The sequence below is a fragment of the Bombus vosnesenskii genome, unplaced genomic scaffold (genome assembly GCF_011952255.1).
Source record: "Bombus vosnesenskii isolate JDL3184/JDL3185 unplaced genomic scaffold, Bvos_JDL3184-5_v1.1 scf7180000013311, whole genome shotgun sequence".
NCBI lineage: Eukaryota > Metazoa > Arthropoda > Insecta > Hymenoptera > Apidae > Bombus > Bombus vosnesenskii.
Window position 1 is genome coordinate 828933 of NW_022882959.1, and position 14817 is coordinate 843749.

A 14817-nucleotide genomic window follows, 5' to 3' on the forward strand; every position below is an offset into this window, starting at 1 on the left:
TGTGACTTTTAACATTTACGGTAACATTACGGTTTAACATAGAACTCGGTTCGTTCAAACTTTTCTTAGTACCGTAAATTCTAATATAATTTTTATTCTTTACAAATTTCAAAATTTTTTAGAAATTCGAGTTTCTGAGTATTTCAGAATCGTTAACTTCTCGACTTTGAAAGACTCGAGATTCTTAATTTTGAATTTTCGAAGATTTCAGAATGTTCAACCCTTAAGTTTCTAAGCGTTTCAGAATTTTTAATAAGTAGAGTACAGAGTGAAATACGGTCGATAGAAATATAATACCATGTCCCGATAACTGATCGACAGAGTTAATTCGGTATTTTTAATGAAAATGTTTTGCTTCTTTTTTTTTTAATTAGACCAGCAAAGCTGATTGTACTAACCCATGCGAGACAAGCGACGCGGAAATGCACTGCGACGCGAACGCGTATTGCTTGCTGATACCGGAAACGAGCGACTTCAAATGCGAGTGCAAGCCAGGATATAATGGAACCGGAACCGAGTGCACCGATGTCTGCATGGGCTACTGCGATAACGAAGGAGTATGTCTTAAAGATTCGCGAGGTCAACCATCCTGCAGATGCAGCGGAAGTTTCACCGGAAAACGATGTACGGAGAAGTCTGAGTTCTTCTATATCACAGGTGGCATCGCTGGTGGAGTTATCTTAATCATCTTCGTCGTTCTTCTTGTATGGATGATCTGTGTCAGGTTAGTGGGCCACAAAATTATCAACTCTTTCTTTAGATCGAACTATATATTCGTCAATTTCTAACAAATTCATTTCTTCGCCAAATAGGCGAGAAATCTATGAATTTTTCTAGATAATCATTTTTGATAATATGAAATCGATTGGTAAATTTAAACTCAAAATGTACGTGAATTAGCGATTTGAAAATCTGCTGTTGGATATTTGTAAAGAAAATAATTATAATAACATAACGATACAAAGAATATAAATTGCCTTTCGTAGGAATAATCTGAACCGTAATATTTGCATACTAATACACGATGTATGACTATGTCATAGTAATCTGTATAATAACAATATACAATAATAATATAAATCATTGCTGTATACGAATAATAGCATAAATTGGTGAACGAAACGAGGAATTTTCTGTGACCAGAACAATCTTCTAGAAATATCGAGTAAGAAATAAAATAAATTCTCCCTACAGAGCTTCCAGAAAGAAGGAACCTAAAAAGATGCTAACACCAGCGACAGACCAAAATGGTTCGCAAGTGAACTTCTATTACGGCGCGCCCACGCCGTACGCGGAATCTATCGCGCCGTCCCACCATAGTACCTACGCTCACTATTACGACGATGAGGAGGACGGCTGGGAAATGCCTAACTTTTACAACGAGACCTACATGAAAGGTGAGAATAAAAACGGGACACTGCGAGAAGTACACATTAAGTTTCACAACTTTCACGACTTCTCTCTGCGTCTTCTTTCCAGAGAGTCTGCACAATGGCAAAATGAACAGTCTTGCACGCTCCAACGCCAGTATTTACGGCACGAAAGACGACCTTTACGATAGACTGAAACGTCATGCGTATCCTGGCAAGAAAGGTTGGCATACCATTTCCAAATAAGCCTTCAGTGTCTCCTTCTTTCTTTTTTCGATAATAAAAGAATTTGTAAAAATACTCGTGAAGCGTGTGACTGGACTGTGGATATTTATGCATTCATAATATATCATAATACGCACAAAGATAACCAAGAATAAGTACAAACGTAAAGATATACGTGTAAAATATCAAAAATAAAATACGTGTTAGAAGATTTAGAATTTAAGAGTGTCGCTTCCTTATCAGTGGCTATAAAAGTATCAATTTGCATAGATAACTTCGCAGTCTGGTTATCACATTAAGGGTAACTATAGTTTACTAGATTGTAGTACCTATAAGTATCAAGATAACCCGAAGGTTATCATTTTAAGTGATTTTTTAACGGCGGATACGAAATACGCTGCTCAAAATGATTGTAGATTCGCTATTACGCGAATGGTTCTACCGAACCGATCAAGCGAGCACAGATATAAAAGGCCTATACGCTTAATATAAATTTCAGTTTTTGTTCGTACGATACCGGAATAAAAATTGACTCTAAGACAATCGTTAAAAAAATAAAACTAAGCAATTATAATAAAAATCAATCCTCTAACTTTTTTGAGAAGCATATATGTATACTTTCTTACGAAAAAGATAACTACTAGTGTCCTTGCAAAGAATTCGACAAATATTCCTCCCATAGGATATTCTTCCATTGAAAGCATCCAAATACCGTGCTATAAACATTTCTCGTATCATTAGAAACAACGGAGGTATGAAAGTAGCCTGTTTCAGCTGGAACACCCTGTATTTATACTTATGTATATAATTGTCCAGATAATGCGGTGGTACCTACGACCGTAACTTTTCTATATCTAAAGGTCAAATTGCGATAGGTCGTTGGGTTCGCCTTCGCGTCATCTGCCGTACTGTATTAAAATAGAAATGACGCTACAGAAAAACATTCCGCGCATCTTCCGCCATTTTCGTTCGTTCTGCCAATCCATCAGGATTCTCATCCTGTGAATCATGATCCCATGAGAGTGGCAGGATGTTTTCTGAATGGTCACCGCAGTTATTCTTACAATTAGTTGTAATTATTTTTATAGAATACTCTATAGAATATTAAACGTTAAGTTACTTAAATATTAGTCTAGAATATTACATATAAAAAATCTACTTCTTTGTGCGTTTTCTTTATCCTCTTAAAAATTCCTTCTTATACAAATGTTAAAGGGAAAGGTTGCAGATCATTTTTTTCTATTATGAAAGAATATCACGACACGAAGATATTTAGGAAATAATTTGCTCCAAGATAATAAAAAAAGCGAAACACAGTCGGGCAATATGGTCCGCTCAATTCTTATCCGTTCCATTCTTCCTCAGAGCCAAAACTTTGAAATATCCAGGAAACTAATGAGAAAAAATAGTTCTAACGAGGTGCGCAAATATTTTTCCAGACAAAAGCGACAGCGATAGCGAGGGCCAGTGACCACGACGAGTGACCCGCGTTCTACCATCGTAGAATACAAAGAAGAAAGAAAAGTACATCCTAGTTACGCAGATTTTATAAAGGATGTCCCATCGTCGAGACCAATTTATTTATTATTCCCAGACGAGGATCGTACCGGGGTGGCGCGTTCGAGGAGATTCGTGGTTTCCGGCGTGGAAAAAGAGGTCGATATCGAACCCGCGTGAACCTCTCGAACGCGTGTATTCGCGTCGAACGTGTACAACGATGCAAAGTGACGTTGCGTTGATCGATTTATCCAGAGACGAGATCGAGTCCTGGAACGACGATCCGTCGTCTTTTTTTTTTTCTAAAGTAGGATCGTTGTTTCGGCACCCGTTAACACATCGATCAACGAAATCGAGAGAACGAAACGTTCGCAACGTAAAAGAAAAGACTATTAAGCGTGAGGTTGTAATTTTATGTAATTTATAATACCACCTAGCCTAGTTAAGGACTATTCTCTTTTTTATTTTCTATCGATTAACTTTCCACGTCTTTCTCTCTCTGTCTGTCTCCTACGATTTATAACGAGATGCGAACGAGAGGAGCAAGTGTGTGCATGTATGTTAATACAACCCCCCCCCCCCCCTCTTTCTCTCCCCTTTCAAGTTCACTGTCCCTCTTATACATTAAGCGAATTTATATTTTGTTACTATAGATAATATGTGTATCACTCTCGCTGTAATATAAAAACGTTGCATGTAGGCGACTCGTGCAGATTAACCGGGGAAAGAAAACAATCAAAAAAAAAAAAAGAAAAGAAAAAATGGAAAAGATGGAACGAACGATCCCAAGAACTGATCGCGAATGTACATTGAACCATGCCTACCAACCTGTTTTTCACTTGTATTGTAAAAACTTTAACAAACGGTTGTTTTTTTTATTAATAAAATATATTACAAGATGCTGTAGTTTTATTATATTTATTCTTTCGTCTGAAGATCGATTTTCGTCGATCGAAGATGACTCTTTAGAATTGAAGATTTTAATAAAATATAGTACGAAGAAATGCTGCTTCCTTTTTACTACTTATCCTTTCGTTTGGATTAATTTTTATGGATTGAAACTGGATTTTGTAGTTTAAATATATATTCTGCTAGAATACCGTTTTCTCTTCTGTATTACTTATCCCGCCATTTAGGTGGATTTATATTTATCAAAGTTGGATTTCAATTAATCCAAGCTACTGTTCATTTTTATCATAAAAACCTCGATAAACGGGAACATAATTTTTTGTGAACGTAATTGGAACGGCGAGGGCTAAACAAATTAAAAAAGCAACTAAAAATAGAAAACTAAGGAAAAAACTTATTTCGCTGATCAAACGTTACAATGAATATCTTAATTTGGATATTACGTTACTGCATACTGTACATTTTTCCACTTTTAAATGTGCTACAATTACGCGAATATCTACAGTCTGTCGATTAATAAAATTTACCATATAAATAAATATTACGACAAGATATTGTTTTTTCTGTTTTTTTTTATTATTTATCATTTTGTTTGAATCGACTCTTATTAGTGGAAGTTGTGTATTTTGATTTGAATATTTTTTCGTCCAATCTTAAAGGGATTACTCTGTACATTTTGTCCTCGAACACAAAATCGTTCCAGGCATCTTTACGCGTGTCCGGCTTTAAGTGTTTTCGCGTGTTCCTCGCGTGATCTTCATAGGATTTGCTTAAGCGAAAAATCGTGTCGTAATCACGTCCATTTCCAAAATTCTGTTCGTTTTCATTTGTCTTGTCGTTATCTTCGTTCTCGATATCTGATTCATCGGAGCTGATAATATAGTCCTTGTTTTCGTGGTTTACCGATTCTATCGACGGACAAAACGTAGCAAAATATGACTGGCAAAATTATAGGAAGATGCTAATACGCGTATACGAGTTAAACAGGTTCGTGATTCATATACCTTGCTTAGAATTGCCTGTCATCAGTTCCAATAGCAACTGAAAGTATTTTAAGCCACTTATTGTTGTTTCATAATTACGACAATTATCGTGTTACCTTTACGTGGTCTGCGAAATCCGTGGAATCTAATTTATGCATCACGAGTTATGTTTGCTTTGTTCCAGTTGTATGATTGCCGAGTTAATAGATTAATTACGATGTCTTGTATTCAACTACATTTTTCCCTATTTTTTTGAGAATATTATTTTTCTTGTTTGTTCATTGTGGTTTGGGTTAGTACGTTGGATGGAGGAGTAACGACGAATTGACTGTTTGATCGACAGAATAGTTGTTCGTTGTTTCGATTCCAGTCATTTCGATATAAGTTTAACGCAGGCGTTCCAAAGTGTAAAATTTTGTTATAGGTATTTCGCTATAGTGACAGTTCGTAAGAGGTTGCATCATAATTGTGCTTTATCATTAAACATTGCGATTAATCATTACGTAACTCCTAATGTATTTAAAATGTCCAGAATATTATGTGTATTTAGTTTTGAAACAGTTGATTCATTAATTAAATGTGATTAATTACACGTAATTAATTTTATTATATCGCATCGTTTATCTTATATTAATTATACGATCTATGATATGATGTTAAACAAATTTTTAATGTATTTATTTTTAAATTAATAATATAAAAAAAAATAAATTATTAATAAACAAAGTGATCATGGTCGTAAATGAAAATGTTGCGTAGTTCCAAATATTATCCATTTTCGTAATCGTATCACGTGGATACGTAACACGTACCATCAACTCCATCTGGTAACACGTTACGTTCTTCGCGGGACTGATTCACTCCAACGATAAAGTTGCTGAATTATTAATGCGGCGTATTCCAAAATAGATTAGTCGCATACCGCAAAAAAACAAATACATCACATTTTTATGTAACTGACCTAGTACGTTGTCACGTAACCATTGTTTCAATGTGCTCGAACGAACCTATACTTTTACATCATGCAACAGACCTCACACTATATGTCACTAGAAGAGCGACACAAATATTTACATAAGTAGTGGCTTTCTGCTCGTCTTTATACGCAGTAACATTACTTTCCGCTTCAAACAAACTTCTCGTTCAAAAATAAATCTCAAACCTCCCTAACATGACTATAGAATATGGGAGAATTTTAGTCGTAGGGCGACTTAAGTTACGAGTGTCGAAAAGTGGAAAAATACGATTATCGACTGGAACTTCCCTGGTCCCATATCGAATCTACGTGTCAGATTTCTTCCCACTGCAGCGTTTCTTTGCAACGATTGGTCGCTAGTGTGCTCATCTACGCTCAGATTGGTCGAAAGTGACGTGCTCTAGCATCTGACGTTCAACCAGACACCGGATCCGCGGCGCGTTGGTACCGTGACGTGTTTAATCCCGCACTACCGACGTTCCAGCTCGCATTCCGCGAAGAAGATTCGGAGAGGTGTGTCAGTGCGAAGGATCAGTGCTCGAGTTGCGTACGAAATCGTTTGAATTCTCGAATTAACACGTATTCCACAAAGAAATTAGAATTGTCGGTACATAAAATAGTTCTCGCGTTCCAAGTGGAAGGTACAACACCTATTGTTTCAAGGAGGGTGAGTGATATATTTCAAGTTATCGTGTTCTGCCTATACGTTAGATCTGGCCGCCGTGTCTATCTGCATTATATAACCATAGATCGAGCTAATTTTGTCATTTATTGAACTGGCAGTACACGAAATTACGCCGCAACTATGTAGCAAACAGTGCGAATCGATCGGACGACGTAGCGCTCGCCTATATACGTCCTAGCTGTTGTGCAAAATATAGTATTCCAGAAAGGTCCCGAGTCATTGTATATCTCGTGTGTATCACGCGACTGATTTCGATCATTTTCTGCGCAAATTCGCTTTTCGCACCGCAACGTAGTACAAACGAATAATGCCGTAACGTGAGCCGGTTTGCGAAAATTTAGTCACATGCGTCGAGACTGCCTGTTACGTAACGAGATTAGTATTAGCAACGTAGAATGGAAGTTTCCTTTCCCTGCGTGTCCTAGAGGTAGAAAAATAACGACGGCATATCGATTCTTATCGACGGCTTTTTTATGGCAATCGATAATCTTGGTATTTTTATTTTCTGATTCTATATATGTGTATCTTGATACACAATTCAAGTATTGACAATCTATAGTAATACATGATATTGTTCATATCAAAACTAACAAATGTTATTTAGTATTCCTCGTAAAAGTTGGAAAATTTCGGCTTTTCTTAGATACGATATTGTATATTTTATCTGTTGTTACGTTAGTTACTTCATAATTTTTAATTGAGCATATTTTTTCAATGAACAAATGCTTAATAAAAATAATAATAATAAAAATTTATTCGAAGTTTAAGGCTATGTTATTACATTGTATGTATATATATTATATACTATATTACAAGTTATCGATTATAGTTCTTGTAGTTTCATAGAATTATATAAAATAATTGATAATTATCAATGTTCATGCCTATCAATATTTTTCCATCTCTTTTCTATTCGATAAGCAACGTATCAAATATCAAAGAATATAGCGACTCGACGATAAAAATTGGCTGTTGCCTACAAATGAAACGCGATTGGCTTGATGTCGGAACGCGTTTGAAAATGTACGATTATCGAATCGCACTCTTTGCTCCGATATTGCGCGAATAACAGTACACTAAACGTTTACTCCGTGGTTTAATAAGTATGTAATCATTGAAAAATCAAAAATCAGATCGCACATGCATGTTTTACATGTACATAAACGTTTGTGTACGTGTGGCATGTAAACAATGATAGCAAGAGTATTCTCTATGTCTCCATTGACTTTAGAAATGTGTATACTTTTATTATACTTAGTCATCGAATTATATTGCACGAGTAAAGAAACGTTTAGTTGTAGTTACGTATATATATAATGTGTATTTTATATTTTCATATGTTTTGTTTTTGTACATTATATTAAACTACTAAACTTCTTTGATTTTTTTGCCAACAGACCTGCCCGAATATGGTATACCTGGTTTAAAGATCTTGGTTTAAATGTCTAACTGTGTTTTCAATAAATTCTGTCTGCTGATTGCACAGTGAATTAAGACCCAATGTTGTGTTTAATACATTTCGTATGATCCCCTTAACACATAGGAAATATTATCTTTTCAGCAAAATATTAATTCTGTTATCTTGATAAATTAGATCCTTGTTGGTTTGTAATCATGTTTTATAGATGGAATTGTCGATATTTTTTATCTACGTATTCATAAATTTGGTATCAGAATGTACTGCCTGTTTTATATGATTTAGATGACGTATATTTTGTAGCATAAAAAGCAAAATCATTTGGAAATTGTTTTAATATTAGAAAGGTATTCAAAGTATCATTTTTCTATCTAATAGAGTCATAATTCCAGTGTATGGGAAGTCCTAATGTATCGTAAATGTGAAAATATTGATCTTTTTCATAGGTATCCAAAATCCCTCCTGTTTACGAACACCCAACAGCCAGCAACATTTCATTTGAGAAAGGAGGCGTGTTTAACGTATGTGTCCTCTTAGGTGTTAACAAAATTCCATTGAAGAACCAAGTGGTGGTAATAAAGTTTTAAAGAAATTATATTCTAGGTAACAAAGCCATGCAATCGTCAGCCGTGCCTGTCATTTGCTTCTCGTGGCGTGAGATCGTGGCCACCAGAGGAAGAGCCTTCACAAATGGATACAGTTCCTTTGTTAACACCGACCATGGAGACAGAATTGTTGAACGAGCCATGGGTGTTCCCACAGCCAAAAACGAATGTAACAAAAGAAACCGAGAAAGAAGCATCCTCCATATGGGAGGAGAACTTTCAAGATTTAAGCGGTTACATGGATCCATTCCAGGGTCAATGCGATTTTCATGCAGGTGAATCACCTACTTTTAAACTATCAGGTCAGTATTTATCTATTACATGAATATCTGCATTAAGAAAGAAATATATGTTACCTTTCATTTTGACATTGCAATTTATAGGTACGAAATACGAGGGTAACAGTGTTTTGTCTTCAGAAGAGGGGGTATTGAAAGATTTGATGAGTGTAACAGATGAAGAAAAGTGGAACGTGAAAATGAGTACCGCGGAGACAACCGAACATTTAAACGACAGTTGTCACAGCCTGCAATCTACATCAAATGTAACTAGCAAATACGAGGGGAAAAATAGTCCAACAGAATCAAACACATCCAACTTGTGGTTAAAAATATCAAAAGGATCAACTAATGTAAATACAAGCAAACAGAATAATACAGATGTTAGTGCACCATTCCAATCCAGATATCATATAGAGGAAATTGATTTGAATGATGCTTGCCCGACTTCATTCGATTCCACCGAGAATCAACGTGAAACATGGGATGTATTACGAACAGTGGAAACCACTGGATCGGATACGTTCGATTTATTGTCGTACCTTTGCGATGTAAGTTGACAGGTGTAATTCAAATGCAAAAAAAGTTAACATCATATAAGTAAAAAAGTAACACTGACTAAGTAAAACAATGTTCAATAAAATATCGTATACGGCTTTGTAGGATGAAATGCATTCTCCGGAAGGTAGCGTTTCAACAGATTCTTCAGTAGCATCGAAATCATGGTCACCCTCCAAATTATCCACAACGATTCCACAAACTAGCGTGAAAGTGAAAACGGAGAAGAACGAGACTATCGTCCCAGAGTGCACAAGAAATCGAACACCATCGTCAACGATAACTTCGTCTTCTTCAGACGCACCAGTAGTATCAACGAGGAGGGCGGAACGTACGAGGATATCAGTTAGCAACAAAATAGAGAAACCTTATAGTCGAGCGCGACGGGAGAGAATAGAGCGAAAACGTTACATAGAGTCAGACTCGGACGATCGAACGTCTGTTTTGCATTATCGAGAGTCCAGGGAGAAGAACAACGAAGCTTCGCGAAAGTCACGTATGAATAAAAAAGCGAAAGAAACTGAGATGGCGAAGAAAGCGGTCGAATTGGAACGGGACAATAGGATATTGAAGATGAAGGTTGAAGAACTTGAAAAACTCGTAACATCGATGCGCAGTGCGTTATTGAGGTCCGCTTTGAAAAAAGAATTCTAAAAAGCGTTTCTTCTACTTGTTTTGAATGATCGTTATGCGGCGGGTATCGCATAAAATTTTTCATTTCTATCATAATTTTTGCCTTTATATATATATCTATATATATATATATTTTGTCATATAAGAGAAAAAAGCGATGCATCATTTTCATTTATATATAAATCTATATCACTACGACTATTAATGCAATGAATGATTTCAAATTGTATCGTTATATTTAATTCATTTCTTTTTTTTTTCTTATCAATCGTTTGAGGCAGATTGTTGTTGAATTCTTTATATAAATACATATATAACGTTACTCGAAGGAAAGGTGTATATATTAACATCTTATGTAAATGTTTGTTGCACAATATGTTTGTGTTTGTTCTGTTTTTGTTCAAAGACATCCTATTTACAATGTTTTATAATGCTTATAACGAAATCTACGTTCATATAATTGAAATGAACAAACGAAAAAAAAAAGATAAAGAGGCAGAAGTGGAGTAAAATCTAAAATAGTATCTCTTTTGCCAAAAAAAAAAAAAAAAAAAAAAATGAAAAAAGATTACATAATCATATTTTGTTCAGCCTTGTATTGTACCTGATAAAAAGTATAAATATGGAGGTTAGAACAAGATAAATTATGATCGGTAAGAATATAATTTTTTTACTGGCGTGGGCACAATAGTAGCATGATGTACAATTGATATTCGAATAAAGAACATGCTTGTCAGAATCTACCTCGTAGTGAAGAGAATTATTTTTGTAGACACTCATTGTATAATTAACTTAACTTGTCGGATAACAAAGGCATTTATCTAAATTCAATAATTCCTGTAAGTTCTGTTTGTAAAGAAATTTTAATATCCATAGCGATATTGCATACACTTATCACAATATTACGAAGATGTTACTCTATTATTAAGCAATGTAATACAAATCAATCACTCAGAATTGTTTTTTCGTTCCTTCAGACTATGCTGTAGTGAATATTGAAAATTCTTGTACGTATATGGAAATAAAAAAAGAATCGTACGGGTAATAATTTTTGCATCTAGATTACTATCTAAGCTATATTAATATAGAAGGTCTTATTTCAAAATAATTGAGAACGTTATTGGAATTTTCCTAACCAGTGAAATGTACTTCTCGATATCTTATTTTTATTAAACTTATATTTTATCTTTACACAGAATATTATAAATCTAATAAAATGTATATTTTTATATCTTATTTTGTTTTATGTTTGCATGTTACATATTAAATATTAAGCTGTGAAAAACATGTATATTATTGTTTATATTACGAAATATGTATACAATTCAAATTCTACATCCTAAATGTGTAAAGAATTTGTTAATAAATGTAAGTATATCCTCCGAAAAATAATACTATTTTCATTAACCTAAATTAAATACACATGAATTTATTACTATATATATATAAATTCATTTTGTTTTTATAAAAATATTTTCTTAAATTCATAGTTTCAATTTGAGTATTTATACATTCAACGGAAACTTAAATTTTGTTTGTTGTACTTGGTAAATTTTGGTGTACTGCAACTTTTGAATTTTTAAATGTTCCCGCCATGTGCGTGAACATCACATTGGGATCCATGTTGAAGTCGATACCAGCGTGAATACGAGTATTTTTACAACATGAATTGCAATCACTAACTACATTTTAAATAGAATTTTAATAATACACCACTAAACAGGTTCCCGATAATAAACATTAACCGGAAAATTAAGCATTGTTTATTAGGTTAATACGATCAGATACTTCATTACCCGTGTCTTAACTTTTCGAAATGTTACATTACATATCACGATACTCGAGTCTCGTTAATCTTAAAGATATAACAATATACTTACAGTTACTGGAATATGCTCGAACTATCCCTGTTCTGTAATAATTCTATAAAAATATGGTGCAGTATTGTCCAAGGAGATCTTATCCGCCATTCCATCAATCCACGCCTTTCCAAAAATTTTCTTCCATTAGTCACTTCCCAAACACTCAACACTCCACACAATTTTCCACTGCCGAATGAATCGTTTCGAATCTGACCCAAACTACACTGCACACGCAAAGCACAATTATCAAACATTATCGCGACGCACGTAAGCCGGTGGAACCCGATTTCAAACTACTGGCCGCCATGACGGAGCGGGAAAAGGAACGGTTGCGCGCGCATCGTTCTCTGTGCGGCGTGCTACGGGAGTTCAGTACGCTGCTAACAGGTGGTCCGCGTTGATTGGTTAACGAACAGAACAAGCGAGGGTTCGGCCGGGCAGCACGTGCGACCGATCGCGCATTTACGCGGAGAACGTGAACGCGCGTGTATCGTTCCGTCTTTGGTTTATACGGAAGTCGACTTTACCGATCGAAGGTCAGGTCATCCGTGTTTGGCGGCGAGCTTACGGCGAAGAGCTTGCTTTCGTGTAACCTATTGGTGGCCCGATACGTTCATAGGTGTACGGGTGTTGGCTATCGATCCCGCTGTCCCGATTTCCTGCATGTTCATTGGCGCCTTGGTTGCGAACAGTGCATCGTATGGTACAGTGCGGGTTCCGTTCGATCAGTGCTGTGGCCTTTCTGTTACGCTCAAGATATTTGTGTAATTTTACTCGTTCCATCGGGGTGATTTTTCCTTGTACCAACGGGAATTCGCGGTTCCCCAGCTTTTCTTCGGTAAGTATTAGCTCGTATGTTATATATCTTCTGCAAATGGATTGTTTATCGAGATACAAATATACTTGTAATCGAGTGCACGTGTACGCGCGTGCAAGTCGGTCACATTGAGCCGGTACTTCGTTCCATCTGGTGCATTTCGATTGCATCGAGTGGGTGTATTAGTAGGCGAAGGGGTAATCCTCTTGACGATTTGTGTAGAAATTACTCACAACTAAGGACGATTGTACTATTTTCGTCGAATTTGTTTGTGTATCAGTCTGAACAACCACTTGTCGCGCCAATCCAGCTGTAACTCTATCTTCATTTAATACTTTCGTATTTATTTTTCCAATTGCGTTCTATTTATGGCACTACCTGAACAGAGTTTATGTATGTTAACATATAGACAATTTATTGATTTTAGAATATATTGTTGTAAGGCCAATTGGAAAGATTTGTTCATCTTACTTAGTGATACATACATCGCGTTCGTTTTGTGCCGATATAATATATGTTTAGATACATTTTTAACATTTGTAACAATATAGTTCAGAATAAAATATGATGCTGATAGTCATTTTTCATTGAAATGACGGAAGAAACGTATGTATGTCTTGTTCAATTTATCTTTTGTTAGTTAATTATTTTCAAAAACAAACATAACCTTAGTTGAATCTCTTTAGTGTTAAAAAAAGGATATAATTGATATGTTTGCCAATTTCGTGTTGTCAAATTATAAAATTTCTGTTTTAAACATCACCATACTTCAATTGAATATTAAATTTTAAAACATATTTTTATTTTCATGCATTTTGTGAAAGTTATACGAGTTATAAAACGATCGTTATTTTATTGTTTGGGCGTTGTGTGTTTTATGTGTGCTTGAGTTTAAAAGTGTTATTCCCAATTCGCACGGTCGGCCATGTGTTAATGTCTTTGAAATATTTTCTCATGTTAAGGACGGTTATAATGGAAATAGAGTTCACGAGAGGATAGAGAGTGCGACATGGTGGTGTTTAATGGGAATGTGAAACTAAACGTTAATGATAATACCGGGTGCGTTATGTGGAAGCTGAATGCGGGTAGGAGGGGAGCGTTTGATTCGGTTTAAAAGCATTGTATCGCGTTGAAGGGCGGTTCACACAACCGGCATTGCGTTAACGTTGATAAAACAGTTGCCGATGCTTTTTTCAAAACGTTATCTCGTATGTTGCTCAAATATTTGTATACAAAGAGGCAGTCGAATCTCTCACGTATATGCCAATCTGTTTTGCAATATCGTAAAACGAAACGTGACAATTTCATCATGATACAAATTCTACTTCGAGCATGACCTTTTCATCAGACGAGAGTAGCAGACGGATAGCTATTAAACGTTAATAAACCTCCTATAACATCATATGAATTGATAGTTACGTATGTATTATATACATATACTTTTTAACCCTCTAGATACATATATACTTTCATTTGTTAATTTTCTGCATATGTATACATACTATGTAATTTTTTAATCGTCTACTTACATACATTAACGTATCAATAGTATTAGAACACCTGTTGATATTTATTACAAATTGAATACTATTTATTGCTTTCGTTTTTCAGTTATTTGTAAAAGACTAAATAAGTATCTAAGAGTTTTTCAATAAAAATAGTAATGGGTAGTGTTCTGAACGTTTGTAGAATTATCAGCTTTCGACAGAAAAAATTACTAGTTATTAGTAAACATAAAGATTACTTAGAAAATTATGAAAATTAGCAAATGTACAACTTCGAGCGGCTAAGTTTAATTCTCGAAACTTTGTTATCATTTCAATTAACCATCGTGTAAGTTGGAGTAGAAAAATTGTATGAACTTTCTGTTAGAAGAAAATCAATAACATTCAAAAATGTATAATCTTTACTAAATGTTTCGAATCGTTTCAATCTCTAAAGAAATGAGGATTTTATGTTTGCCTCGTAGTTATAAAAACGCGAGTAAAAAATTTAACGACAT

The 14817-nt window shown here is 35.0% G+C and overlaps 4 protein-coding genes across 8 annotated transcripts in view; 3 read left to right on the forward strand and 1 right to left on the reverse strand.

Annotated features, from left to right (window-relative positions):
* LOC117234975 (sushi, von Willebrand factor type A, EGF and pentraxin domain-containing protein 1) overlaps positions 1-3992 on the forward strand; it is a 51588-nt gene extending 47596 nt beyond the window's left edge. For all 3 annotated transcript variants that reach the window (XM_033496575.1, XM_033496574.1, XM_033496576.1), the window contains 4 exons: positions 375-724; positions 1195-1397; positions 1480-1593; positions 3035-3992. In XM_033496575.1, the coding sequence (XP_033352466.1) occupies positions 375-724; positions 1195-1397; positions 1480-1593; positions 3035-3066 (699 nt within the window). In that variant the 3' untranslated portion in view covers positions 3067-3992. The remainder of the gene's footprint in view (positions 1-374; positions 725-1194; positions 1398-1479; positions 1594-3034) is intronic.
* A 548-nt stretch (positions 3993-4540) lies between these two features.
* Positions 4541-6356, reverse strand: LOC117234979. Of its 2 annotated transcripts, none has more exons than XM_033496581.1 (3): positions 5797-6356; positions 5006-5042; positions 4541-4909 (listed from the first exon to the last, which is right to left on the reverse strand). In XM_033496581.1, exons 1-3 carry the CDS (start codon positions 5806-5808, stop codon positions 4578-4580), a joined length of 381 nt encoding a protein of 126 aa, XP_033352472.1. In that variant the 5' UTR covers positions 5809-6356; the 3' UTR covers positions 4541-4577. The 2 variants fall into 2 exon arrangements, with proteins under 2 accessions (XP_033352472.1, XP_033352471.1); XM_033496580.1 differs by lacking the exon at positions 5797-6356 and adding an exon at positions 5101-5622 and having other exon boundaries at positions 4546-4909.
* Positions 6356-10702, forward strand: LOC117234977. 2 transcript variants are annotated; one of them, XM_033496578.1, is made up of 6 exons: positions 6356-6627; positions 8043-8057; positions 8509-8583; positions 8666-8969; positions 9051-9496; positions 9609-10702. In XM_033496578.1, exons 2-6 carry the CDS (start codon positions 8055-8057, stop codon positions 10155-10157), a joined length of 1377 nt encoding a protein of 458 aa, XP_033352469.1. In that variant the 5' UTR covers positions 6356-6627; positions 8043-8054; the 3' UTR covers positions 10158-10702. The 2 variants fall into 2 exon arrangements, with proteins under 2 accessions (XP_033352469.1, XP_033352468.1); XM_033496577.1 differs by lacking the exons at positions 6356-6627; positions 8043-8057 and adding an exon at positions 6895-7137.
* A 1762-nt stretch (positions 10703-12464) lies between these two features.
* LOC117234978 (cyclic AMP-responsive element-binding protein 3-like protein 2) overlaps positions 12465-14817 on the forward strand; it is a 48088-nt gene continuing 45735 nt past the window's right edge. Inside the window, exon 1 of the mRNA XM_033496579.1 lies at positions 12465-12836. The gene's annotated coding sequence lies outside the window, so the exon portion shown is untranslated. The remainder of the gene's footprint in view (positions 12837-14817) is intronic.

Coding starts and splice junctions, on each gene's coding strand:
- LOC117234979 (XM_033496580.1), bottom strand. CDS start 5,142: ATGCATAAATTAGATTCCACGGATTTCGCAGACCACGTAAAG. Junction 5,043..5,100: donor ATTTCGCAGACCACGTAAAG/GTAACACGATAA, acceptor AAATACTTTCAG/TTGCTATTGGAACTGATGAC. Junction 4,910..5,005: donor GACAGGCAATTCTAAGCAAG/GTATATGAATCA, acceptor GTCCGTCGATAG/AATCGGTAAACCACGAAAAC.
- LOC117234977 (XM_033496577.1), top strand. CDS start 6,991: ATGCGTCGAGACTGCCTGTTACGTAACGAGATTAGTATTAGCAACGTA. Junction 8,584..8,665: donor AGAAAGGAGGCGTGTTTAAC/GTATGTGTCCTC, acceptor ATTATATTCTAG/GTAACAAAGCCATGCAATCG. Junction 9,497..9,608: donor TATTGTCGTACCTTTGCGAT/GTAAGTTGACAG, acceptor ACGGCTTTGTAG/GATGAAATGCATTCTCCGGA.